Here is a 23,872-nt window from a genome sequence, read left to right as displayed (position 1 = left end):
CAGCTGGGGTGTCCCCAGCTGACCCCAGGCTCCACCCCCCCCCCCCACAACAGCGTTTCAAAGGGGTAGCACCGCACAGCTGAGTCCTGGATCAGCTGTGCAGCACTACTCTTTTGAAACACTGCCATGGCATTTCAAAGCAGCAGCGCCTCACGGAGCCTGGGTACGGGCTCCGTGTGGTGCTGCTGTTTTGAAGTACCCTCTCTTCTGTCCCCCTTGGCTGCCTCTGATAGGGGCAGCAAGGGGTGGGGGGGGGGGAATCGACTAGTTGACTGTCCAATAAGCATTTGCTTATCAGAGAGTCAACTAGTCCTTAACATCCTCAGTTTGATCCCCTCTGTTCCAGGGCATATAACTAAAATGTGTTACACTTAGAGCATGTCCAGTCTCTGTCAGTGATTTGCTCTCCTCTCAGAAGTCCTCTTAAAGTGCAGCAGGGGAGGTTTAGATTGGACATTAGGAAAAAATTCCTAACTGTCAGGGTGGTCAAATATTGGAATAAATTGCCAAGGGAGGTGGTGGAATCTCCCTCTCTGGAGATATTTAAGAACAGGTTGGATAGACATCTGTCAGGGATGGTGTAGACGGAGCTTGGTCCTGCCTTGAGGGCGGGGGGCTGGACTCGATGACCTCTTGAGGTCCCTTCCAGTCCTATTATTCTATGATTCTATGAAGTCAACTTGCAAAGCTCTGAAAATCAGTTACCGCTCAGCAGAGGGGTGAATCTGATGTTAGACAAGGTGCAAGAATACTTTGCATTCATTGTACAATCTATGGTGAAGCTGTGTGATGAATGCAGATACCCATACTGCATAAAACGCTGTCGAGGCCAGAAGAAGACCTCTGTGGATGTGCAAAAGCTTGTCCCTCCCACCAACAGAAATTGGTCCATTTAAAGGATATTACCTCACCCACCTTGTCTCTTTAATATCCAGAATCACTCAATAGTACATGCTGTGAATTCCTAAGAATGAACCTCCCAAAAGAGCTTAGCATCTAAACAGAATGATGATCTATTCTAAAGAGTTCTAAGTGGCTTTGCCCAAATCACTGGAAAGCTGGAGTAGAATCCTGGAGTTCTAATTCCCAGCCTACTCCTCTAGCCACAAGAGTAAATTCCCCTTTGTTCCTTCTCCAAAATGAATCTGGTGTGGTGCCGTGATTTGTTTGTTTGTTTGTTTTTTAATAACTAGCTTTAAGGCAGTAACAGGCAGTCAGTGTTGTGCTGATGTATTCTAGCTTTGATTTCAGGCATTACACAGGGGAGCTTACCATATCCGCATCTTCCCCTAGAGCTCTTTAACAACAGCAGCAATAATAACAATACGAGTTATTAAAAAGGGGGTGGGGGAGGGGGGGAGAGAGAGAGGAAGCATCCACTGCTCTATTCTTCCCTAGAGCAGCAACAGAAAGCAAGTCCCCAAGCTAATGTGGCTGGACACGTCCACTCCCATATTGTTACTGAGAGCAGCTGACACTAAACACAGGCTACACGTATTACCAGTCGACATCACGTAGAATGATAATTTGCAGTTTGGGAAAATTAATTTTTATTACTGTCTGAGGAAAATAATGGCTCTTGACAAAGGAACCCCCATGCTTTTGTTGAGGTAGTTTATTTTCGCTTGCCTTTGTCAGAGCAAGTGAGCGTGGAGGAAGGGTGGTAAAAATCCCGCAAGTTGGGGATGGGTTTGACAACTTGGCAGGAGGTGCTAGGTTTGCCGCAAGAGCTGGGAAGATCTGATGGCAAAGTGATAGCTGGAGGCTTGGTAGTGAGAAATGGGACCCATTAATAGAGGGGTCTTTGCAGTGGGATAAAGGTCTGGCGGGGTTGCTGTGTTGTGCTGTCTGTAATTTTAAAGCTGTACTTGAGGAATACAGTACCCCCAGACCCTGTGCAGGTTTTTCAGAGTAAACCCTGAGCTCTCTCATAGACTTTGTTCTTTTCTTCCTTTGTGTCCTTCAATGGACAAAGACAGTCAGGCTGGGTCGTTGTTGGAAACGGTATCAGGTGATTTATGGTTTTGTTGGGTGGTTTTCAGATGAGAATGTGACCATGCAATGGGAGAGGGATCAATGCTTTGGAGAGTAGCTGTACCAATCTTCCCAGTTCCTTCTGTGAGTGTGTTTGATAACCTTTCCGATCAGGAGAGGTTCATCTGCTTTTTCTGAGTTCTTAGAACTTTACGAAGTATTTTATCAGAACGGAAACATTGAAAACAAAACTTCTTTAAAGGACTGGGGAGGGGGAGAGGTGATGGGAAGGACAGCATTTTACAAAGCTTTATTAGGAGCTTGACCTGTCAGTCATCCCCAGAACAGAAATAGGCCAGAGCTTCTGTTGGAAAAATGTACTCTTGTCAGGTGGTTTTGTGGGAGAGAGTGAAAGTAATACACAAGTCCATAGTACGCACATGGCATTATGATGAGAGATGGATGGATATACTAATGTAAAAGATTCTGAGCCACTGCCTTCCAGATAGGGGATGATATAAAAATTGGAGGGGTTCCCTTTTCTGACTGATTTTTGGAGCTGTAGTCTGTTCCTAGAGTCCCATAGTAGGAACAAACATGAAACTATCTTTATTTGGGGGGAAAAAAATGTGCGCTAACCTGGAATAACTACCTGATGTAAAATAGTTGAGCACTGTAGTTTTTAATCTGAGTATAGTTAGGGAATATTGGATTGACTCAGTTTTTCCCTCCGCAAAGAAGTACAGGCAGTCCCCGAGTTACGCGGATCCGACTTATGTCGGATCCGCAGTTACGAACGGGGCTTTTCTCGCCCCGGAGGACGGGAACGGCGGGACACCCAGATGAGCTGCGGTCCCGCCACCCGCGTCCTCCGGGGTGAGAAAAGCTGATCCCTGTCTCCCTGGTCTGCTGGTCAGAGCAGGGAGACACAGAGCAAAGCCGCGGAGGACGCCCGCAGCGGGACAGCCCAGGCGCGCCGCGGCTCTCCCGCTGCGGGCGTCCTCCGCGGCTTTGCTCCGCGTCTCCCTGGTCTGCTGGGGGGGGGCAGGGGCGCAGCTAGTGCCCCCTCCCGCCCCCCCCCCACCCGGCAGACCAGGCTTTTCTGCCCACGACGCCTGGGGCAGAGCAGCTGGGGTGCTGCTGGGTTGCTCCAGTAGCGCCGAGGAGCCGCGCTACTGGAGCAACCCAGCAGCACCCCAGCTGCTCTGCCCCAGGTGTCCCCAAGTCAGCCGCTGCTGAAACTGACCAGCGGCTGACTACAGGAAGCCCGAGGCAGAGTTGCTCTGCCCCTGGCTTCCTGGAATCAGCCGCTGATCAGTTTCAGCAGCAGCTGACTTGGGGACGCCTGGGGTTCTTAAGCTGAATCTGTATGTAAGTCAGAACTGGCATCCAGATTCAGCCACTGTTGAAACTGATCAGTTTCAGCAGCGGCTGAATCTGGACGCCAGTTCCGACTTACATACAGATTCAACTTAAGAACAAACCCACAGTCCCTATCTTGTACGTAACCCGGGGACTGCCTGTATCTGTGCTTTTTCACCTCTAGGATTTTACATCAGGTTTAGTTAGCTATCTTGTCATAAAAACGCACCTGTTTTTTACAGCGAGGACATGACATGAACTTTTGTGAAGTATCCACTCTAGCAAGCATGGTGATCACATGTTACTTGGTGATCAGTTAACAAGTGCTAGGCAGCGTGATCAAAATACTCTTAAGACAAGGTCTCTCTGATTATGTCCCCTTATAGACATGTCAGAGAGAGTGAAATGGCACCAGATGCGCCAGTTCTACTCTAGAATAGACAATTTCATTTTGAGACCAAGGACAGGGGAGAAAAACATTTTTCTTCCCCCCCTTGCGTTATGCTTTTCTGTTCTTCAAAACAAGGCATTAATCAATGACAATAGCAACCGCAGCTCTTAGTGTCGCCAATGTTTATAGCTTTAGCTTTAATAGCACACACATAAATATATACTTTTCATTACATTTTCACTGTTATTTGCTCATCATCCACAATATCTGAGGTTATCATAACTCTTTGGAAGCTATTAAGGTTATAGTTTGGCGCTCACCTTGGCATCAAGCATACCGAGACAGTCATAAAAGCGGAAAACCTCTGAGATTGAGATAAAACTATAAGCTACCATTGGTCATTTTCTCATCATTCCCTCAAAGTCAAGCCTCCCCTTGGTGATGGTGACTTTAACCTTCCTTTTTTTTTTTATTTCCTCCATGATAAAATTCCTCCTCTGCAGCTGAAATTAAAACTCTGTTTGCCTTTGCAAGTGCAGGAAATGGGGTTTCTCTCTGATTGCTTTTAAGCATTGAAAGGTTACTGCCCATTTCAACAAAAGGAGCAGGAAATGTTAAGCTTAAGTAGGTGACTTCAAGCTGTGTGCGCGTCTGCTTTGATGATACTACAATGGGAGGACTACACTGCCCATTTCACTGTTAGATTGTGACTGTGACAATAAGGTTCTTTCCTGGATTTGGTTTGTTGTAGCTTGATATGGAAACAAATTCCAGCAAAGCTTTCCATCTCTTAGGGTATGTCTACACTACAGAGTTTTGTTGGGGGAAGAAAAGGGCTTTTTTTCTGACACAACTTGAGGAATGTCCACACTGCAATTGCGTTCTTCTGCAAGAAAATCCAAAGAACAGAGGGGTTTTTCTGGCATTGGTAATCCTCGTTCTATGAGGAAGAAGTCTTTTTTAAAAAGAGAGGGAGTTCTTTCAGAAGAAGAGGAAAGAGGAAAAATGGTCCTGGTGGCCATTCCGTCCACTGCAATCACAGCTTACATGCAAAAGAGCATCCATTCAGTGTGGATGCTCTCTTTCAAAAAGGCAGATCACTTTTTTGATGCCCTTCTGCAATGTGGACGCTCTCTTTCTGAAGAAGTTTTTTCGGAAGATCTCTTCCGAAAAAAGCTTCTTCCGAAAGAAGCCTGAAGTCTAGATGTAGTCTTAGACTCAGACATGTTTGGGAAAGTTCTCCCATGGAAGTCTTCCCCGGGGGCAAAACCAAAGACCTTTCTGTTTTTTGTTTTTTTTACCCCTCCATGAAAACTTAAGACTCATGATCCCAAAATAGTCCATAGCCTGATGGTTGGGGCACACAGATGGGATCAAGGGACCTCGGTTCCAGTCCCTGGTCCAAATCAGCTAGAGCAGGAACTCCAAACATGGTCTCTCCAATGCCAAGTGAGTATCCTAGACACCAGGTTATTAGGTTGGGGAGGGAGGGAGAGGGTCTTCCCTCTGGTTTTGACCAGGTATTCCATCCTGGGTCTGAGAATAATTTCTGATGAAAATTGTAATAAAAATTGATGTTTGGATGAATTGGCATTTTAGGGGGGGGAGGGGAGTGGGACCCAACAACAACCTCAAAACACCCAAAACATTCTGTTGAAAAATTCTTGGTCTATTGTAGCCTAAGAATTGATGTTCCACCTTTGGCAGGGTCAGTGCTATGCCAGGTGTATTAAAATATAGAAAAAGTGAAATCTTCCATTTTCTCTTCCCATCCCTCTTCTAGAGCAAATCTCTATTGCATAGTGTTCACTCATTTCCCCCAATGGGCATCCCCTTTGGCATTTGGTGGTAGAAGAATTTGGCCTAATTCATTCACTTCAATAGAGTTGTTTGGGACATATTCCTTGTCATACCCTATCAGTCCACCATAATTATAGGAACACTTAATTCACAGTGCTTGATCCTAGTGCCTGTTTGGTTCAGTGATCCAGTGCCTGAAGACTCAAGGCTATTTCATACTCTCCTGCTGTTAATATATTGAAGTCCAAGTTATAAACTGACTAAAGAAGAGTGGCTTTTTAATCTGTCCCCATTCAGAAATGTTTAGTCAGCAGTTAACAATGTTTCATTTTTAGCATCTTCCCTGCTTTCTACAAAAATCCAGTTTTTAAATACTATATTTCCAAGTCAAGGCAGTTTAGGCCCTATTTTACCCTGTTCTATCTCACGCTATTTTGAGATCAAAGGGGGAGAAATCCAATTTTATTTCTTTTCTAAGGAGTGATCCGATACTGCAGTTTCAAAATAAGGATGTTAAATTGTGGTTAATTGGCTAGTCGAGTAGTCATAGGCACTTCTGCATTTCTCCTTTGAAATGGGGTCTCTTGTACATTTCAAAGGAGGAATGCAGAACTCCACATGCAGCCCAGTGCCAGTGGGAAGTCCCGCTGACTCCAAGCTGCACACGGGCATGCCTGCTTCGAAATGTATAAGAGTCCCCAGCGGGGGCTCTTGTGCATTTCAAAGCCAGCCATGGAGACTGAGGTCAGCGGGGGCACTTCCTTGCTGATTCCGGGTTTCGCTGAAATGCCACACGGAGCCCCTTTGAAGCACCAAAATGGCGTTTAAAGGGGCAGGCCATGGAGCCCGAGGTCAGCTGGGGAGTCCCCAGCTCATCCTCATGCTCTGCAGCATTTCAGCAGAACCTGGGAACACAGCAGATCTACCACTATTGAAAAAGTCATGACAATGGTAAACTCATGAAGTTAAATCTCACAGATGAAATAATGTACCCCTCTCTCCTACCAGGAATTTTTCTACCTTCCCTTCAGCATAAACAGTATGTCCTTGAGACCTTGTATCTCAGTTTCTCAGCTGCCTATGCTTGTCTTTCAAACTCTTCTCTTCAGCCAGTTCATGAAGACAAAAATAATCCAATTTGTCTAATTTCAGATTGGATTTGTTTTACATTTCCCTTTCTCTCTTTGCAACTTCATTAATTTCTGGTAAACTGCACTGTTGATGTAAGAGTCTAATTGTTATATTTTGTCCTTTCTACATTTCTCCTCTTACTCCTTCCCACTTTTGTTCATCCTGCTTCCCACAATCTTGTTCTTAACCATTTGTCTATTTCCATTTCTAACTAATAGTCACCTTCTGGTCTAACCTTGATGACTGAAAATATTCTGCCTCTGATTTTTCTGAATGTAATTCCCGTCTCAAAATCTATCTCACCTTCTCAATGTTACTTCAAGAGATTATCTTCCTCTTTTTGTAAGCACGGCACTTTTTCCTCATCTGAGGACCACCAGTTGTTGATGTGTGCTGTTTGTCATGTCAATGCTGTTCTTTTTCTGTTACCTTTGCCCCCCGAGACTTTAAATCAAAGCTATCTTGTCAATATACAAACTGTAATATGTAATGATGTGTTGTGAGGTGGTGAAATGTTCCATGACATTAGGATGTTGCACCAATCAAAGACAATTCAAAGGCCTTTTCCTCATTCCATAGAGCTGTCCTCAGAAATGCCACAACCATCTGCCAAAGCAGAACATGGAATACATTTGCTCTACCAGCAAATATGGAAAATTATGTGTATTTTTTAACACTGGGTAAAACTCAGTTATAGGGAATACAACAGTTGATTGGGTTTAAAGATGCATTTTTCTAGAGCATTCTAGAGGAGCTCAATTTTACTAGCATCCATATGGGGCTACCAGGTTCTGGATTGTGGAATCTGGAAGTGTTGAATTTCAGCTATTAACTTTAGCTCTAGGTTTAGATTCAGTCTGTTTTCTACCCAGAGCGTATAAAGAGGCCTGGTTACAGTTGTGCTAGACCTAAGCTGGAGACAGGGCCGGACTAAGGGGTAGGAGAGCCGGGCAGCTGCCTGGGGCGCCAACCGATGTGGGGCACCTGATGATAGCTGTAAGGGGTGCGCGGTGTCCCTTATAGCTGCCATCAGGGGCTGTGTGCCCGGCTCCTGCACCCCCCCATCCCCGCGGCACCGGCCGGGCTGCGCTGGGAAATGCATGCGCCGTGCACCCCAGGGGCAGCGCTGCACGCCCGGGCCCGGGGCACCAAAATGGCTCGGGCTGGCCCTGGCTGGAGAGATGCTTGAGCTCAGTAGGGTCACCGGTGAACAAATGCACATGCGTCCACTAAAGAATTCCTATTTCAGAAACCAGTTTCGGGTGGGGGGGGGAGATTTATCGGGTGTACTCGTGCAGGGTTGTTAGCGTATAGTCATTTGAACAATTAATCGATCAGCCTGGATTTCTCAGTTAATCCAAATGACTACACACACTCCACCTCACCCTCCCCTGACGCCTCTGTATCAGAGGCAGCAAGGAGGAGAGAGTGCAGGTGGGAGCTGATTACTGTTGGGAGCCAGTTTTTAAGCTCGCTCCCACGAACACCAGAGCCAGCGGAATGGCCTGCCCTTCCCAACCCTGCCATGCTGCTGCCTCTGATAGAGAGGCAGCAGTGTGGACAGTGAGGGGGGCAGGTGAGAGACTTGGGAAGCCGGCTCCCACAGAGCTGCCTGTCCCCCTGTACTGCTGCATCTATCAGCTGATACATGAGCACTGGCTTTGTGGAGTTGCCACTCCCTTCTGCATGCTGCTGCCTCTTTAACAGAGGTAGCAGTGTGGGAAGCGATTGGGGGGGGGTATTTAGTTGGGATGCTGGAGCAGCCCCTGTCTGTGGGCTTTATCAGCTGCAGCAGTGCAGGATGGTCGGGAGTTCCCCGGGAGTAGGGCCGGGAGTGCACTGGCTGCTGGCCCCACCGTGGGGACTATCAAATCATCGTGTAACTGCTAAAATTTGGTGCAGTTCCAAGATTATTAAATTAAACGATATCTAACAACCTTACTCGGTCCTTCGGTCTTCTCTGTGTCGTAGTCTTGGTTCCCTGAATATGGGCTAAATCCTGGTGTTCTTCAGTCAGGGTTAACCCTCCCTCTCTTAAGCAAGCACCTATTAAAGTCAGTGGGAGCCTTGTACTGAGAAAGGACTCCAAGATTTGGGCCAGCCTCCTGTTCTAAAAAAGCTACTTCTTGTACACGTTTGCTCATGTGGTCTATCCTTGGAAATAAGGGGGCATGCAAACCTTGTCCATGCTTGTTTAAAGCCAGTGAACACACCACTGTTTTAAGATCACTGATAGTTTAGGGACCACTGAGTTAGGCTGTGGGTCAGGACCCCAAAGGGGTTGCCAGGACTGTCTTTAAGCTGGCTGAGACTCGCCTTGAGCTTCAGCTTTGGACTCCTGCTTTGGCTTTGCACACTCCCCCCTCACCGTGGCAGCAAGGCTCAGACAGGTTCAGGGATTGGTCTCCCTTGCCCTCCTGGATTGTGGAAATTTTTGTTGTCAGGAGGGCGTCACGGTGCACTAAGCCCCTGGCCTAAATCAGCTGACTGGAAAGAAGTGTTGAATTAAGAGAGATTTGAGGAATTGTCCGAGTAGCGAGAACAAAATGACAGAACATGACAAGGGTTTGTAGTGCATGTGTCTGGCCACATTGTGAGGCGATAAGGTGGAAGTCTATAGTAATGCTATTCCTAATCCAACACGGGCAAGAGAAACCAACTCACCTCTTACAAGTTAATCTTCCAGAGCCAGGGCTGCTATTCTAGTCTGAGAAATCAGAGTCCAATTTCTAAGCCTTGAAATGGTTCACGTTGTACACTTGTTATGTGAGATGTTGATGAGTTGAGGTCTAGAGCTCTGCTGGGAATGTGCATGTTCCTTTGGCAGGCACAATTATTTATTAATCTGTTAGTAGAATGGCTGCTCTGCCCCTCCTGATGGCACTAATGCCCATGCTGGGAGATAGAGTACCAGCTGTGCCTAGTCCTCCTTGTACTATTTTGACACATTGATGTTCATCCATTTAATTTGGAAATATTTCTGAATGCTCATCCACACCATATGCAGGCAACTGGAAGTGCCATGTTGGCTGTTGACTTAATTTTGAAATTGACAGATTCTATGTTAATATAAAGCACGGGGGAAGGAAGATTTCACTGTTCAGGATCTGGGTGCAATTTGTGAGAGTTTGAGGAGTAGACTCTGAAGGTTGCTGAGTAAAGCTTCTTCCAGTCACGAGGACTGATTCTGCTTTCATTGAGTAAAAGAAGAAACTGGATCAGACACAAAAAGGTGCCCTCAACACATCTGCAAAGGACCCAAAGACTACACAGAGAACCAAGAGAGGACAGACACTCTGTGTCTCCCCCTCTATAAGCCACAAATGCACACAGAGTGGTGATGTTCTAATAGCACAAGAGCCTTTTTTGTGACCTTTGTGTTGTCTTGTTGCATCAAATACATTCTTGTGGGAGTAGTTATTTTGGGGGTCGGTAAATGTTTCAAGCACATGTGCATGGAAAACTAGCATAAGACCAGAACACTTGGAGAAAAGAATTTTATTTCTATCCGTGTGTCAAGGGGGCAAGCCCCCACCGTGCCTCAGTGCCCCCTGACTGTCCTCATCTAGCCCCTCTCAGGGCAAGTTGCAGTCTGTATGGGTTGCTCATCATTGGCATTGGGTTGTCTCCACTATCCTGCTCACCTAGTCGGCTTCATGATCCGCCCCCTAGCCAGGGGGACTCTTGGCTGGCCCTCTCCCAGCCCTTGCTGGCTATCCCCAGCTTGCCTTCCTACTAGGAGCTCCTGCTTCCTCCACTGGCTCCCCATAAGCAAACTGGGATTCGCTATTTATAGCTTCCAGCTGGGCCCTTCCTCGCCCTAATGGCTTCAGCTGGCCGCTCTGTTACCAGCCCTAGCTCAGGGCCTGAGTCCTGGTCTTAAAGGACCAGTGCAGGGCAGGCGCCCTGTCACACCGTGCTACAGGAAGAGTCTAGAGAAAGTGGTTGGGCAGGTGGCAAGTAGGGATGTTAATGGTTAACCAGTTAACCTCACTCTTAATGGGCGAGGCTTGCTGGTTACAGATAATGGGTGAGGACTAGGGATGTTAGATATCAGGTAATTGAATAGTCATGTAACCACGTGAAATCTTAGCCATTATACAACTTTTCAATAGTCACTAGGTGTACAGCCAACAGCCAGTGACTCCCAGCCCAACTCCCAGTGAACACTCTGCCACCCCACTCTACTGCCTCTGTATCAGAGGCAGCAGAGCAGGGTGACAGGGGGAGCCGATCCACAAGGGGATCCAGTTTAAAAACCAGCTCCCCACGCAGACTGGCTGCTTGCTGTCCCGCGCTGCTGCCTCTGATACAGAGGCAGCGGCGCGGGGTGGCAGCAGCTCCTGTCCACGGGGGCTCTGAGCGCTGCATCCCATGGAGCAACTTCTATCCACGGGGAGCTCAGACTCCCCCATGGACGGAGCTGCTGCCGTGAAGCAGCCTCCCCTGCCCACACCCCAGCTGCCTTTGATTGATAGATGTGGGGGGGGGAAGGGGTGGGTGTGGCACGGTGGACCTCTTTACCTGTGTCCTCAAATGTCTGGTTTCACAATCAAGCTGAAAAAGATGGAAATCAAGTACTAGCCAGCACCAGACCATCACCACCACAAGCATCAGGATCCCGTCATCACAACTGATTATACACCCCTCACCTTGGTCAGCAAAATCTGCTTCTTAGCATTTCAGCAATGGCAGGTTGGATGATGAGATGATTCAGCCACTGGCAAAGGCCAGCTTGGAGGGCGTGTGGAGTCTGTCTCAGAACCAACACAAACAACCTGCTGTATTGTTGTACTCGTCTCACACCTCCACAGTTGTGAGGTGTGACTGCTCTACTGAATGCCACATCTAACAGCTTCCCATAAGAATATCTGTTCATCTCATGGGGCATGCTCCTAAACCCACTAAAATTAATGGGAGTCTTTCCATTGACATCAGTGGGCTTTGGAGGTAGGCCCATGGATCAGAAACCCCTAGCCCAACATCACAATCACCAACTGTCCTCTACACAACCCGCAGTTATACATGAATGCTTCAGGCATGGTCTACACTGGAGCAGAAGGTCTACCTAAGACACGTAACTTCAGCTATGTTAATTATCTAGTGGGAGTCAACGTATCTTAAATTGCCATCATAAAGCAGGAGGTTGACATGGTCAAACTCTCCTGTCGGTTACCCGGGCTCTTTGAGGAGCAGGTGTACTGGTGCTGATGGGGATGCCCTCTGAGTTTAATTTTAGCATGTCTTCACTAGAGCTGCTAAAGTGAACACCAGAAGATTGACCCCATCAGCATCGATCTTGCCCGTAGTGTAGATGTGCCCTCGGTGTATTAACTGTTCAGCTTCGTCAGAACACACAGCTGCCCATCGCCTAGAAAATGGCTGAAACAGGATCACAAAACAAGTTTCCTTATGGAAGCACCTGACACCCATGCTACTCTGCACCCCGGTAGACATGTTTCTTTGAAGTGTCATTAGTTCTGCATGTTTCCTTTTAAAAGAGCAATACACTTTGTAATTGTTAGCTAATGAATGTTAAACTCTGGATTCCTGGGAATTTGTGTTCAATGAAAAACATCACCCCTCGTTAGGATTAACTCTGATTGGAAGCCTAAGAAAAAAATGCCTGCTAGGGAATTGAAATCCAACCATGGTGGAACCCCAAGCAGAATCCTTTTTTGTTTGCTTGAAATGAGGAATTTAATCAAAGACTGGGACCTCTGCATTGAGTTACAGCATCTGCTTTGACAATTCTGGCATCTTACTTTTGTTTCCTTACTTCTTTCAAATTAGTTGATATTCCATATAAACCCTTAATAAAAGGACTGTGTTGAAAACAATTGAAAACAAAATAAAGAAGAGGAGTTTAAATTGCTTATGGCTTACTTTATATGGCTTCCAGGCATTTGAGCAATTTTGCTAACAAGTATCCTGTAACCTATTTCCAAAGGCTACTAGCAGATAATTATATTTTGGTTAATTTACATACTTTCAGTTTATAATCCTAATTAGTTCTCCAACCAGTAGTCCCTAGGCGATGTGTAGTCCTACCTCATCTTATTTGTGATCTTTAATGTGCAAGATCTCCTTGTTTTAATTTAAAAAAAACCCCATAAAATGCTGTTAGGTTTGGTTCAAGGCTTTTCCATTTCAGTGTGTAACTGATTTGAGTGATTCTATGGTGATTCAAACTCTGTTTTCAAGTCTATTTTAATTATTATAGATCATCCTTTAAATTGTGACCAGGAGCCTTTCCCCACTTAAATTGGGCTTCATAGAGCATGAATCCATGCCGGATTTGGTTCAACATTTAAAATAAAAATAATCATGGTGTCACACTTAAATCAGTTCCTTTTAAGCTCCACGGGATTGCACGGGGTATACATGGGAAGGAAATTTGGCCTAATATGTTAATTCTTTAATTGGTCTGTCCCAGTGGTTCTCAAATTGGAGTTGGGACCTCAAAGTGGGTCCCTACATCATTTTGATGGGGCTTGCTGGGGCCCATGGCCAAAGCCCGACTCTCACCACACAGGCTAAAGCCAGAGTCCACTGCTGGGGTTGAAGCTGAAGCCAAAGGGATTTAGCTCTGGGTGGGGGGGATCAAGTTGCAGGCCCCCTTCCTGTCGCTGAACATTTTGGGCTATGGCCCCTTTGCCAGTGCAGTAGGGGTCAGACGTTTTGCCCCGTCCCCCCACCTGGGGCAGCAGAGCTTGAGCAGGCTCAGACTTGAGCCCATCCTCCTCGGGTCGTGTAGTAAATGTTGTTGTCCAGAAGAGGCTCATGGTGCAATGAAGTCTGAGAATCCTTAGTCTGTCCAAGCAGTGGTATCGTGTCACCCTGGCAAAGTGTGGGCAAGGGAGTGTGGGGCAGGAATAATCAGCCCCTCCTAGGCAACTGGGGGGAGGAAATCTCCTTGAATTTCTTCTTGGCAGTCTCCCAATTTGTTTCGCTACAACAAGTGGTGTTGCTTCTCCACGTAAAGGGTTTGGGTCCCTTTCACACTGAGGACTTGCACCTCCATGCTTTCCCGGAGCCTCAGCTTGCCTTGAACTCTGGGTTATACTCAGGGGCTGTGTCTAGACTGGCAAGTTTTTCCGCAAAAGCACCTGCTTTTGCGGAAAAACTTGCCAGCTGTCTACACTGTCCGCTTGAATTTCTGCAAGAACACTGACGATCTCATGTAAGAAATCAGTGCTGCTTGCGGAAATACTATGCTGCTCCCGTTCGGGCAAAAGTCCCTTTTGCGCAAAAAAGCCAGTGTAGACAGCTCGGATTTGTTTTGCGCAAAAAAGCCCCAATTGCAAAAATGGCGATCAGGGCTTTTTTGCGCAAAAGTGCGTCTAGATTAGCACGGATGTTCTTTTCCGCAAATGCTTTTAACGGAAAATTTTTCCGTTAACAGCATTTGCGGAAAATCATGCCAGTCTAGACGTCGCCAGGGCGTATACTCTTCTACTATTGCCCAGTGTCAAGGGAGGTGGGATTAGGGCAAATGTAGAAAAATTAATGCCGCTAATGTGTAGATTTCTGGGGTAAGCAATAAGTGTATTCCCAGCTCCCCCCACTCCCGTTCAGTTCCACATTGAGTCTTTCTCTTTACCAATTAGATCATTCCTTCAACCTTTATTCATAAAAATAATATAAAATTGAAAAGATCATCTCTTCCAAGCCACCAGAGTGAGACCATGTGTAGAACTGTGACATACCTTGGGAAAATAAATTAATCAAACTGAAACTAAAAATCAGTAGTACATGTGCATCTGCAGAAAGAAAACAAGGAGCAAAATTTAAGTTTGGCCCACCAGTGTAAATCAGTGTGTGGAAAAAAGTATATCCATTTATGAACATCTTGAATATTTGAGGGTTCTTTTCAAGTTGTAGGATATTTCTCAAGTATGGGTGATTGTGGTTCTTTTAGGGGATAGGAAGAGTATTAGCTGGTAGCCATTGCTGTGCATTGAGGGCATATAATAAAAAAACACTTTCAATCTTAATACTTTTTAAAAAAGCTTTTGGGGGGATTTGGACAAAAATTGGTAATTTGGATAGACTCAGAAATTGTGCTGGTGAACTTGGCATAAGTGAAACAGGTCAAATGAAGAATGTTAGAATTTTACAAATTGTATCTAGGAAGAAGTTCTACCTCTGACTGCACAAGCTGAGTGAAATCTCAATAGTTGCAATTGCACATCTCTGCTGTAGAAATGACTTCATATTCAGGGCAGAACAGTCTGTTGACAAGAAGGGGCTGTGTGTCAGTGCTATTGTTCCTGTGTTCAGAAAAACACGTGGACTATTTCCCTAGACCACTTAGCTTGGAATGCCATTCCATAGCTCATGTAGGGCTGCTAAGATGCCTTCTCTTAGATTTTAGAGACAACTTGACTTTGAGTAGAAAAACATTATCTTCTGATTTATTTTTATCCTGCCTTGCTATTTAAAATATTTGAGGCAGCTTACAAAATTTTAAAAACACTATAAACACTTACCTATCTATCTACACAAACATACATAAAATAAAAAGAATAAACTACAAGACCCCCGAAGGGGGGACACAAAACCTGCTAAGACACCTCAGGAGGAGGGACACACACAAACTCAGAACAGATAATACACCACTTTGCTGGACAGAAGGCTTCCTGATCCACAGGTTTTTGGCCTTATCTGGATTCAACGTCAGCTTATTCAATCTGATCTAGCCCAGCACCACTTCCACATACTGGTTCAAATTGGTTGCCGCCACACCTGGATCCAATGTTCAGAGAAATAGAGTTGGGTATCATCAGTATATTGATGGCACTGTCTTCTAAATCTTCTTATGACCTCTTCCAGCAGTTTCAGGTATATGTTAAACAGCATAGGGGACAAGATGGAACCTTGCAGGATCATGTAGCACTGTCATCATAGCACTGTCATCATGGCACTCCAAAAGGCGGCAGCCTGCAAGAGACCTTAAAATGCCTTGCTTTTATAGGTTCTGCTTTAAAAACTCTCTGGAGTCACAGATTCCTAGCTCTGGGAAAGAGGCTGTCATCTGAATTAAATGAAAACCCTGAAAATGAGGAAGAAACACTTGAATTTCTTCCCCAGGGGTACCCCCAAGCTCTCTTGCCACAAGAGGGCTTGAAAAAACAAAAACCCCACAGAAAACAAACTGTCTCTGATAGCTGACCTCTCAACTAGGCAGGGGCACATGTAGACCTCCTGTTACCTTCCAGGACACAAGAATCAAATCATTGCCTTAAAAAAGGTGATTTTTATTAACAAAACAAAAAGGTATACTTGATAAAGCATACCTGGTTTCTAGGTGTTACAGAGCAACTAAGAAAAGAGCAGATTAAAACACAGAAGAAAAAATGATATCTCTGGGCACAGTTTGATGTATATTGAATGGGAAGAGGGAGGCACATGGATTTTACACAGAGAAGTTTTACCAAACAGCAAAATAACCTGGTCGTGACTAAATATATATTTCTCCTCTACTCACGATCCATACTGATCCATACCTCAAGACTCAGTCCATTCCCATGCCAATATTTCTTGTAGGCATGGTAAGTCCGATTGATTATTTCATCTTGTTCCTCTAGCTGCTAACTTAGAACTCTCATAAAGAGAAAGGGCAGAAGGATTTAAATTTTAGCACTGTATCCCATTGGTTCTTCTGGTCCCCTGCCAACACCCTTAGTTACCTCAGTTCAACCGTTTAGTCACTGAATGCTGGCAAGTACCCTTCTTATCCATCACAGTCTCTAATACCCAACCCTGCCAGATACTCCAGAAGGATACCATAGTCAATGGTATCGAAAGCTGCTGAGAAGTCCAAGAGAATCAACAGGGACACATTCCCCCATCTATCTCCCAGCATCGGTCATCTACCAGGGTGACCAAGATGCTTTTTGTTCCAAAACCAGGCCTGATGCCAGACTGAAATGACTCTAAATAATCCATTTCTGCACATGGATTTTCTTTTAGGAAACAATGTGTTTCAGGAACCACAGTGGTGAGTCAGGTTCTATTCAAATGGCTTATGCAATTTTATGTGATTCCTGGGTTGATTTTTGCTGAAAATATTGTTTTATCAATGCCAATGGATTGAATTCTGATATCATTTTTCTCCTGTGTAAATGAGGTAAAAATTGGTATAAGAATATGGTAATCCCCAGTATTCCTATTTTAAGCAATACAAAAAACTGAACTCGCTCCTTTTGCCATTACAGAGAGCACTTTGATAAGGCCAGAAAAAAGAATGGTGGTAATAAACATTTTTAGAACAAGAAATAAGCTCAGGAATCAGAATCCAAAGAGCTACAGAATGCATAGTTTGGATAATTTTGGTTAAGGTCTGCTGGGTGACTAAAGATTCTAATCTGAATCTTTCTAATCTGATTTTTGCTCTTTTTGTGGATTGCAATTAATATGTAAATAATATTACTAGTAGATAAATGGTGATTTTAAAATGTTAAAAATTGTATAAAAAGTGTAATTAAAAAAAATCCAAGAAAGGCACTGGAGATAGAGGAAATCTTTAGCCAACAATATGATTTAAGAATCTGAGTGAGGTAACTTGTATTTTTTATGCTTTGGCATAATTTATGATGTCTGCATTTAAATCTTTTCTTCTAAAACACACTAATATTTTTCCTGCTGTTCGTTCATTAGTATATAATATAATTGACACTTGTGCAACCAAGGACAAAAGGAATCATGTGATAGTGTTGTTCTAAAGGATGATTTTATTTACGGGAAGTGTCTCATCCCCCCAATAAAGGCATGTCAGGTCCCACCGAAGAACTGTACTTTGATACACACGCTGGTACTGAGAAAGTGTTTATAGCGGAAAAAAAATCTGGTTTAAGTATATTTTCATACATGGCTTATGTTTATGTATTGTGATTCTAATTGAATTATAGCTTTGCTCTTCCACCTAGAGCTCTTGACTTTATAAGAGAGAACATTATGACATAGTGAATGTTGTTATAGTTGGATTAATATAGAATCATAGAAAAGAAGGGGAGGAAGCAATCTCAAGAGGTTGTTAAATCCAAACCCTCTGTGCTATAGCAGGATCAAGTCAACCAAGACCATCTCTGACAGGTTTTTGTCTAACTCGTCCTTAAACCTCTAACAATGGGATTCCTTACTTAAATGGCTATTCAAGTGGTTAAGTATCCTTACAGTTACAAAGCTTTTCCTAACATCTAACCTGAATCTCCTTTGTTGCAGATTCTTCACTGAACATGGAGAACAATTGATGAGTCCTCTTTGTAACAGCCCTTAATGTATTTGAAGACTGTCTCCTTTTCCCTAGACTAAATATGCTTGTTGTTTTGCTTGTCCTTCTAGATCAGGGTTTCTAAACCTTGTATCATTTTTATTGCTCTCCTCTGGACTATATCCAGTGTACCCACCTTTTCTAATGTGTGGTGCCCAGAACTGGACACAGTCCTCCAGCTTGAAGCCTTGTCAGTGCTGTCTAGAGTTGGACAGTTAACTCCTGTATTCACTTGATGACACTCCTGTTAATACATCTCAGAACATTTGCTTTTTTGCGCAGCTGCATTATGCTGTTGGTACTCATTCAATTTGTAATTCACTAAAACCTCCAGATCTTTTTCAGCAATACCATTGCCTTGCCAGTTATTCCTCATCTTGTAGTTGTGCATTTGATTTTTCCTTCCTGAGTGCAATACTTTGTACTTGTCTTCACTGACTTTCATCTTGTTGATTTCGGACCAATTCTCTGATTTGTCTAGGTTGTTCTGAATTTTAATCCTGTCCTCCAAAGTGTTTGCAGTGCTTCCCAGCTTGGCATTATCTGCAGATTTTATAAGTGTACTCTCCTATGCAATCACCCAAGTCATAAATGAAAATACTGAACAGTACCAGACCCAGGACGGAGATGTGCCTTCCCAGTTCGAGAGCAAACAGTTGATAATTACTCTTTGAGTATGGTCTTTCAATCAGTTTTGCACCTACCAGATAGTGACTTCATCTAGACAACATTACCCCAGTTCGCTTATGGGTCTGTCATGTGGCATTGTGGCAAGGGCCTTACTAAACTCAGGAAATATCTACTTTCTCCTTATCCACTGGGCCAGTAACTGGTCAAAGAAGGAAGTGAGGTTGGTTGGGTATAATTTGTTCTTGACAAATCCATGTTGGCTATTCCTTATAGCCTTATTATCCTTCAGATTCTTGCAAACTGATTATTTAACAAATTGTTCCAAAATCCTTCTTGGCACCAAAGTTAGGCTGACAAATCTATAATTCCCTGGGTCCTCTTTTAGAAGCCCAATTAGAGCAGCTTGAAGTCAGTGATGGAGTGTAGGAATCTGCTGTGTGTACAGTGTTATCAATCAAGTTATTTCTTCTATTCTGTAGCATTGGGGTGGTAATGGTTTGAAGCGTGTAGGATGAAGCTTTGGGGCAGAACCTTAGCTGGTGTAAATGTCATTGTCTATTGTCTTTAAAGGAATTAGGATGGTGATAATTGAGGATCTGTTTCCTAATATCTAAGGTAGCTTGCTGAGGGTGTAGCAGAGATATGCTTACTATTGCGTTTCAATGTGACTGCCGAATGATTAAAAAATGGACTTGCACACAGTTTGATTATGGACAAAATAGGCTTTGAAAGGTTGCGTAACTCCTCTGTCAACACACTTTTTTAAACTTTTAATATATCAGGAATACAAAGTTTGTCTTTTCTAGTTGCTTTGGAGGAAAGGTGTGTACAGTGAAACTTAATGTACCATTTGAGGGTCTTCTAACCAAAATATTAATGTCGTTGTAGTTAAATAATTAACAAAACAGATTTGAATAGCCTACAGATCTTTCCTATTCATTATCCCTGCTTCTTTTTTTAGCAAAGTTGATACCGTCATTTCAGTAGGTCTCTACTTTTCTAGGGTATTCCCGCCTACACCAGAGCTCAATTTCTAACAACACCTAGAACAAAAAAAATTAGGAAAAACAAACAAACCTTTTTTGGTGTGTGGGAGGACTCCACACGAAAATTTCAGGCCATCTTTACACATGATAAAGAAGAAGAAGAAGAAAACAAAAAACAAAGCAAAAACCAAAAATTCCATTTCTTTTTTCCTTTAATATATGCTCAATTAGCTGAAATAAGATTTAAATATGTGTTTTATAATTGTAGTCTTCATTGTGTGAAATTATCCATAGAAATCAACAGTGGTTGACTTAAACAAAGAAGGAAAACATTTGCAGTGCATTTTTGTCATGATGATTTAGAACAGGTGTGGGAAATAATACGGTGGTGGTTTGCCAGGGTTAGTCCCTGGTGGGCCACTGCCTCTATATTTACCTGCACAGCCACAGGTACTGGTGATCACAGCTTCTGTTGGCCACGGATTGTCGTTCTTGGCTATGGAGCAGCTGGAAGCAGCGTGGACCGGGACACCGCTTCCCGTAGCTCCCATTGGCCAGGAACAGCAATCTGCAGCCAATGGAAGCTGCGCTCACCAGTACCTGCGGCTGTGCAGGTAAATATAGTGGTGGAAGCCTGTTAGGACATAACCCTGGCAGACTGGATCCAGCCCAGTGGGCTGATATTTGCCCACCCCGATTTAAACCCTACTAGTTTGTCCAGTTGGTCCTTTACCATAGATCTCTTCTACTGTACTATAGCAAATGTTTAATCTAAATAATGTAAATTGAATAAGACTTTAGGTTAAAGAAAAATTCAAAACATATGAAATATAAAACAATAATTTATTTACTTGTTAATGTTTATAACTAATGATTTCATGAAACTGCTCTTACAATTCAGTACATTCAAATCTACAAAGCAAAACAGTTACTACAATGGGCAATTCAACTTACACAAACTGTTTTGTGTAAACAACTTAGCTGTACATGCACATTCTTTCAACAGGTTGCAACACTTGCAAACATGCTTTAAAATCCTTCAAAGCTCCAATATAATGTAACTTTGCTTCAGGCCTTTCAGCTGAAACCTATATATTTCCTTTAGATATCTAAAAAAGAAAAATGTTTAAATGCTGATCATAACTCTAAAGCCTGCAGGTATGATAAATGTTAAATATTACAGGAGAATGGCTCTATCAGGAGTTCAATACTTTTGCGATTAACCTTGAGCTAAATATTGATAAACAGCAGTGTGTGCAGAAGTGCACCACGGCAAAGAAATATCACAAAATATGCTTTCATAAAAATACATATTTGCGGTTGCTTTTGTGGTTTTTAGGCAAAGAAAAGCACGTGTAACCTTTTATATGAACACAGTTTAAACAAATTATCGGCTTAAGTATTGTAAATACATTTTCTGATATTTAAACACTTCATGTAAAAGGTAATGAGTAAAAAAGTACAATCAGTATTCCAAAAAAAGACGTTACTATTGCCTTCAAAGGAGATGGGCAGTTTCTGTCTCCACTTTCCGATAAAGAATGTTGGCACCCAAAGTTGTAGAGTTCAGTACTTTTAATTATAAAGTTGATGACTGTATCTTATATACAAAAAAACTTGCCACATTGAACGAGGCAGGAATTTCTACTCCAAAGGTAGCAGTTTATGTACATAATTCAGCAACGGTGATTATACAGTAGTTACTGACAGGAAAGAATTGTACACTCTTGTGCCATCGGGGGACTTTGTGCCATGAGTTAAGAGTTCTTGGATTGTCATCCAGTTGTCAAAGATTTTTTTATTCCTCTTCTTCATCATTTTTTTGTGGCTCAGTTCAATGATGTTCATCTCTTTCTTTTCTTCCACCCCTTGCTGTTCCTTTAAACAATCTAACCTGCTCTGCATCATAAACTCGCGTCGCCGCCTCTGTTCCTTCGCTTTCACCAAATGCTGCTTCCGTTCCTCCTTGCTCCAATAGCGGCCCATTTTCATCTCACTTATAGCGTCGTCATCTGTCGTCATCCCGCTGCGCTCTTCCTTAATCTTTATGGCACGTTCTCTCAGTAGCCTGTCCCTGACTGGCCTCTTGGTGATGTAGCGGGTTCCATCGCTCCTGACCTTGACTTTCCATTCCATCCGGGGCTCGCTTTGGCTTGACGAATTGAAGTCTTTGCACATGCTCACTAGACTCATCTGGCTCTGTGCATATTCCACAGCTGACTTCTGTTGTATCAGCTGCATGTAGCTCTGGTAGTGCTGAGCGTGGGCTGGGATATGAGCGTGTTTATAGGGAGAGTGATGATATGGAGAGATGTAGGAGCCAGCCAGTTTTTGAGCTGGGCTTTTGCTTCCATCACTGGCTTTTCGCTCTTTGCTTTCCAGCTGCTTGCCAAGGTCCGTCTCTTTAGGGGACGAGAGATATTTAGCAGAGCTGGCTTCGTGACTTTCTGAGCTAGGGAGCAGATTCTTCTGGGAGACATATGCCCCTGCCCCCTCATTACCTTGACAGCTGAGGCCTTCTACTGTTCTGTGCAGAGAATTCTCAGGGGAAATTTGCAGGGTGAGCGGTGTGCTTCGACAGCTCTCACCTGTGTTGTATGCACTCGAGCTATCCTTGTCAGATTTCTCTGGGAGCTCTGTAATGTCTGAGAGCTCGTGTCTGCGCGCATCAATGGTTGTATTGTAGTTACGGAATCCGCTGTTATGGAGCATCCAGGGCTCCCGGTATTGATCTTTCAGCTGTTGCATTTTGTGAGCTCTCACGATATTCAGACACTCTAGCTCAATATTCCGCAGCTCCTCATTCAGCATCTCCAGCTCCCTGTCAACGCTCTCGTGGTCACTCTTACTTATATCCGAGGCACTGTTATGATAATATAGACTGTACGGGTTGGCAGACTTGACTTGGCACTTCAGCTCCAGCAGTTCACGGAATCTCTCGCATTCATCCACTGGGATGCTGAGGAAGTCTGTGTCTGTGCAGTCGGCCGAGATAAACGACTCGTTGCTGAACGGCATGTCACCGCTTCCTAGAGTGTCATGACTGTACGCCAGCTGCTTCTGGCTCCCCAGGGTGTTAGAGGAAGTGGTGTGATCGTCGGCATTATTCTCCTGCTCAGAGCTTTCGTCATTTCGCGTGCTCTCATCTGTGCGTCCCACACCGCTGTCCTTCTCATGCTGATTAGATAAAATAGTGGCCGTGTCTGTGGTGCCGCCATCTTCTTCATGCTTCTTCTAAAATCAAAAATAAACTATAAACATAAAACCCAAAGACAAACTATTTGCAAGTTCAAATCATGATAGAAGCCCTGAGTCCTTCTGAGTTTTCTTACTCCGTCATGCATGTTCCCTTATTACCTAATGAGTTTAGAAAACCTATTAGCGACTGGATTTTCAGTGGCGCTCAGGACCAGATTTTCCATTGTGCAGCTTCCATGCAAAGGTGCTAGATTTCCAAAAGATCTGTAATCCCATTCAGTTGCTGAAATTAGGACCCAATTTTAAAAGTTCAGCATTTAGCAGCTCCAGCTGCCACGCTTATGACCCAATGTGCAGAGCTCTTTCAAAAAACCTGACCTCTTGTTTTTGGGGCTTAAATGGGAACAGAACATTCTGGAAAATCTGGACCCAATAGTGGATAATGGAATGGAGTGGAAAATTCTTACCCAGAACTGCAGCATTATACAGGAATTAGCATAAGTGCAAATGCATTTTAAACATGTGGGATCAAGAAGTCAGATGGTCTTGTTTCCCAGCACAGAATTTTAACCACAGGAAATCTGGATTCACTTCTTGCCTCTGCCACATACCTTTTTGTGTGTCCTTGAGTAAGTCACTTGTTCTCTGCCTGAGTTCCCTATGTGTAAATAATACACCCTTTTCCCAATGTTTTGCCTTACTGTCCATTAAGACTGTAAGCACATCAAGGCAGAGATAATTTCTTACTAGGGATATGTACAATGAATGCACAGCAGGGCAGGAGACTCTAGGTACCACTGTGATAATCCTTGTCTTTGACACACTTTGTCCACTTCACTACCGAGTCTATTAAATCTGACTTACAATTCAAACTGATTCAAGTTGTCAAACACGGAATTTTTTTCCCCAGAATTGATTTATTAATTAGCCTCCGTTTCATCTTGCTGTCATGTAGCTAATGCTATTCAACTTAATGACCACAACCAGAATGGTGAATGCCTAAAAAAAAGGCTATTAAAAGCTTGAACTGCACTCATGTTTTAAATGCAACCCCTCCCCCCCAAAAAAACAAAACCCCACACCTAGTAGCAGATTTGAAAATGTATGGTAATTTAGATTAGGAAT

The 23,872-nt window shown here is 43.8% G+C and overlaps 1 protein-coding gene across 4 annotated transcripts in view; it reads right to left on the bottom strand.

Moving 5' to 3' along the window:
* Positions 1-20,373: 20,373 nt before the first annotated feature.
* Positions 20,374-23,872, bottom strand: part of PDZRN3 (PDZ domain containing ring finger 3) — a 234,973-nt gene continuing 231,474 nt past the window's right edge. For 3 of the 4 annotated variants that reach the window (XM_075938654.2, XM_075938651.2, XM_006113831.4), the window contains one exon: positions 20,374-22,783. In XM_075938654.2, the coding sequence (XP_075794769.1) occupies positions 21,239-22,783 (1,545 nt within the window). In that variant the 3' untranslated portion in view covers positions 20,374-21,238. The remainder of the gene's footprint in view (positions 22,784-23,872) is intronic. The other variant, XM_075938653.2, reaches the window with a different exon arrangement.

Source organism: Pelodiscus sinensis, chromosome 11 (assembly GCF_052426305.1).
Source record: "Pelodiscus sinensis isolate ZL-2025 chromosome 11, ASM5242630v1, whole genome shotgun sequence".
Lineage (NCBI taxonomy): Eukaryota > Metazoa > Chordata > Testudines > Trionychidae > Pelodiscus > Pelodiscus sinensis.
Note: the sequence above shows the minus strand (reverse complement) of the source record. Positions and strands in the feature narration are given on the sequence as shown.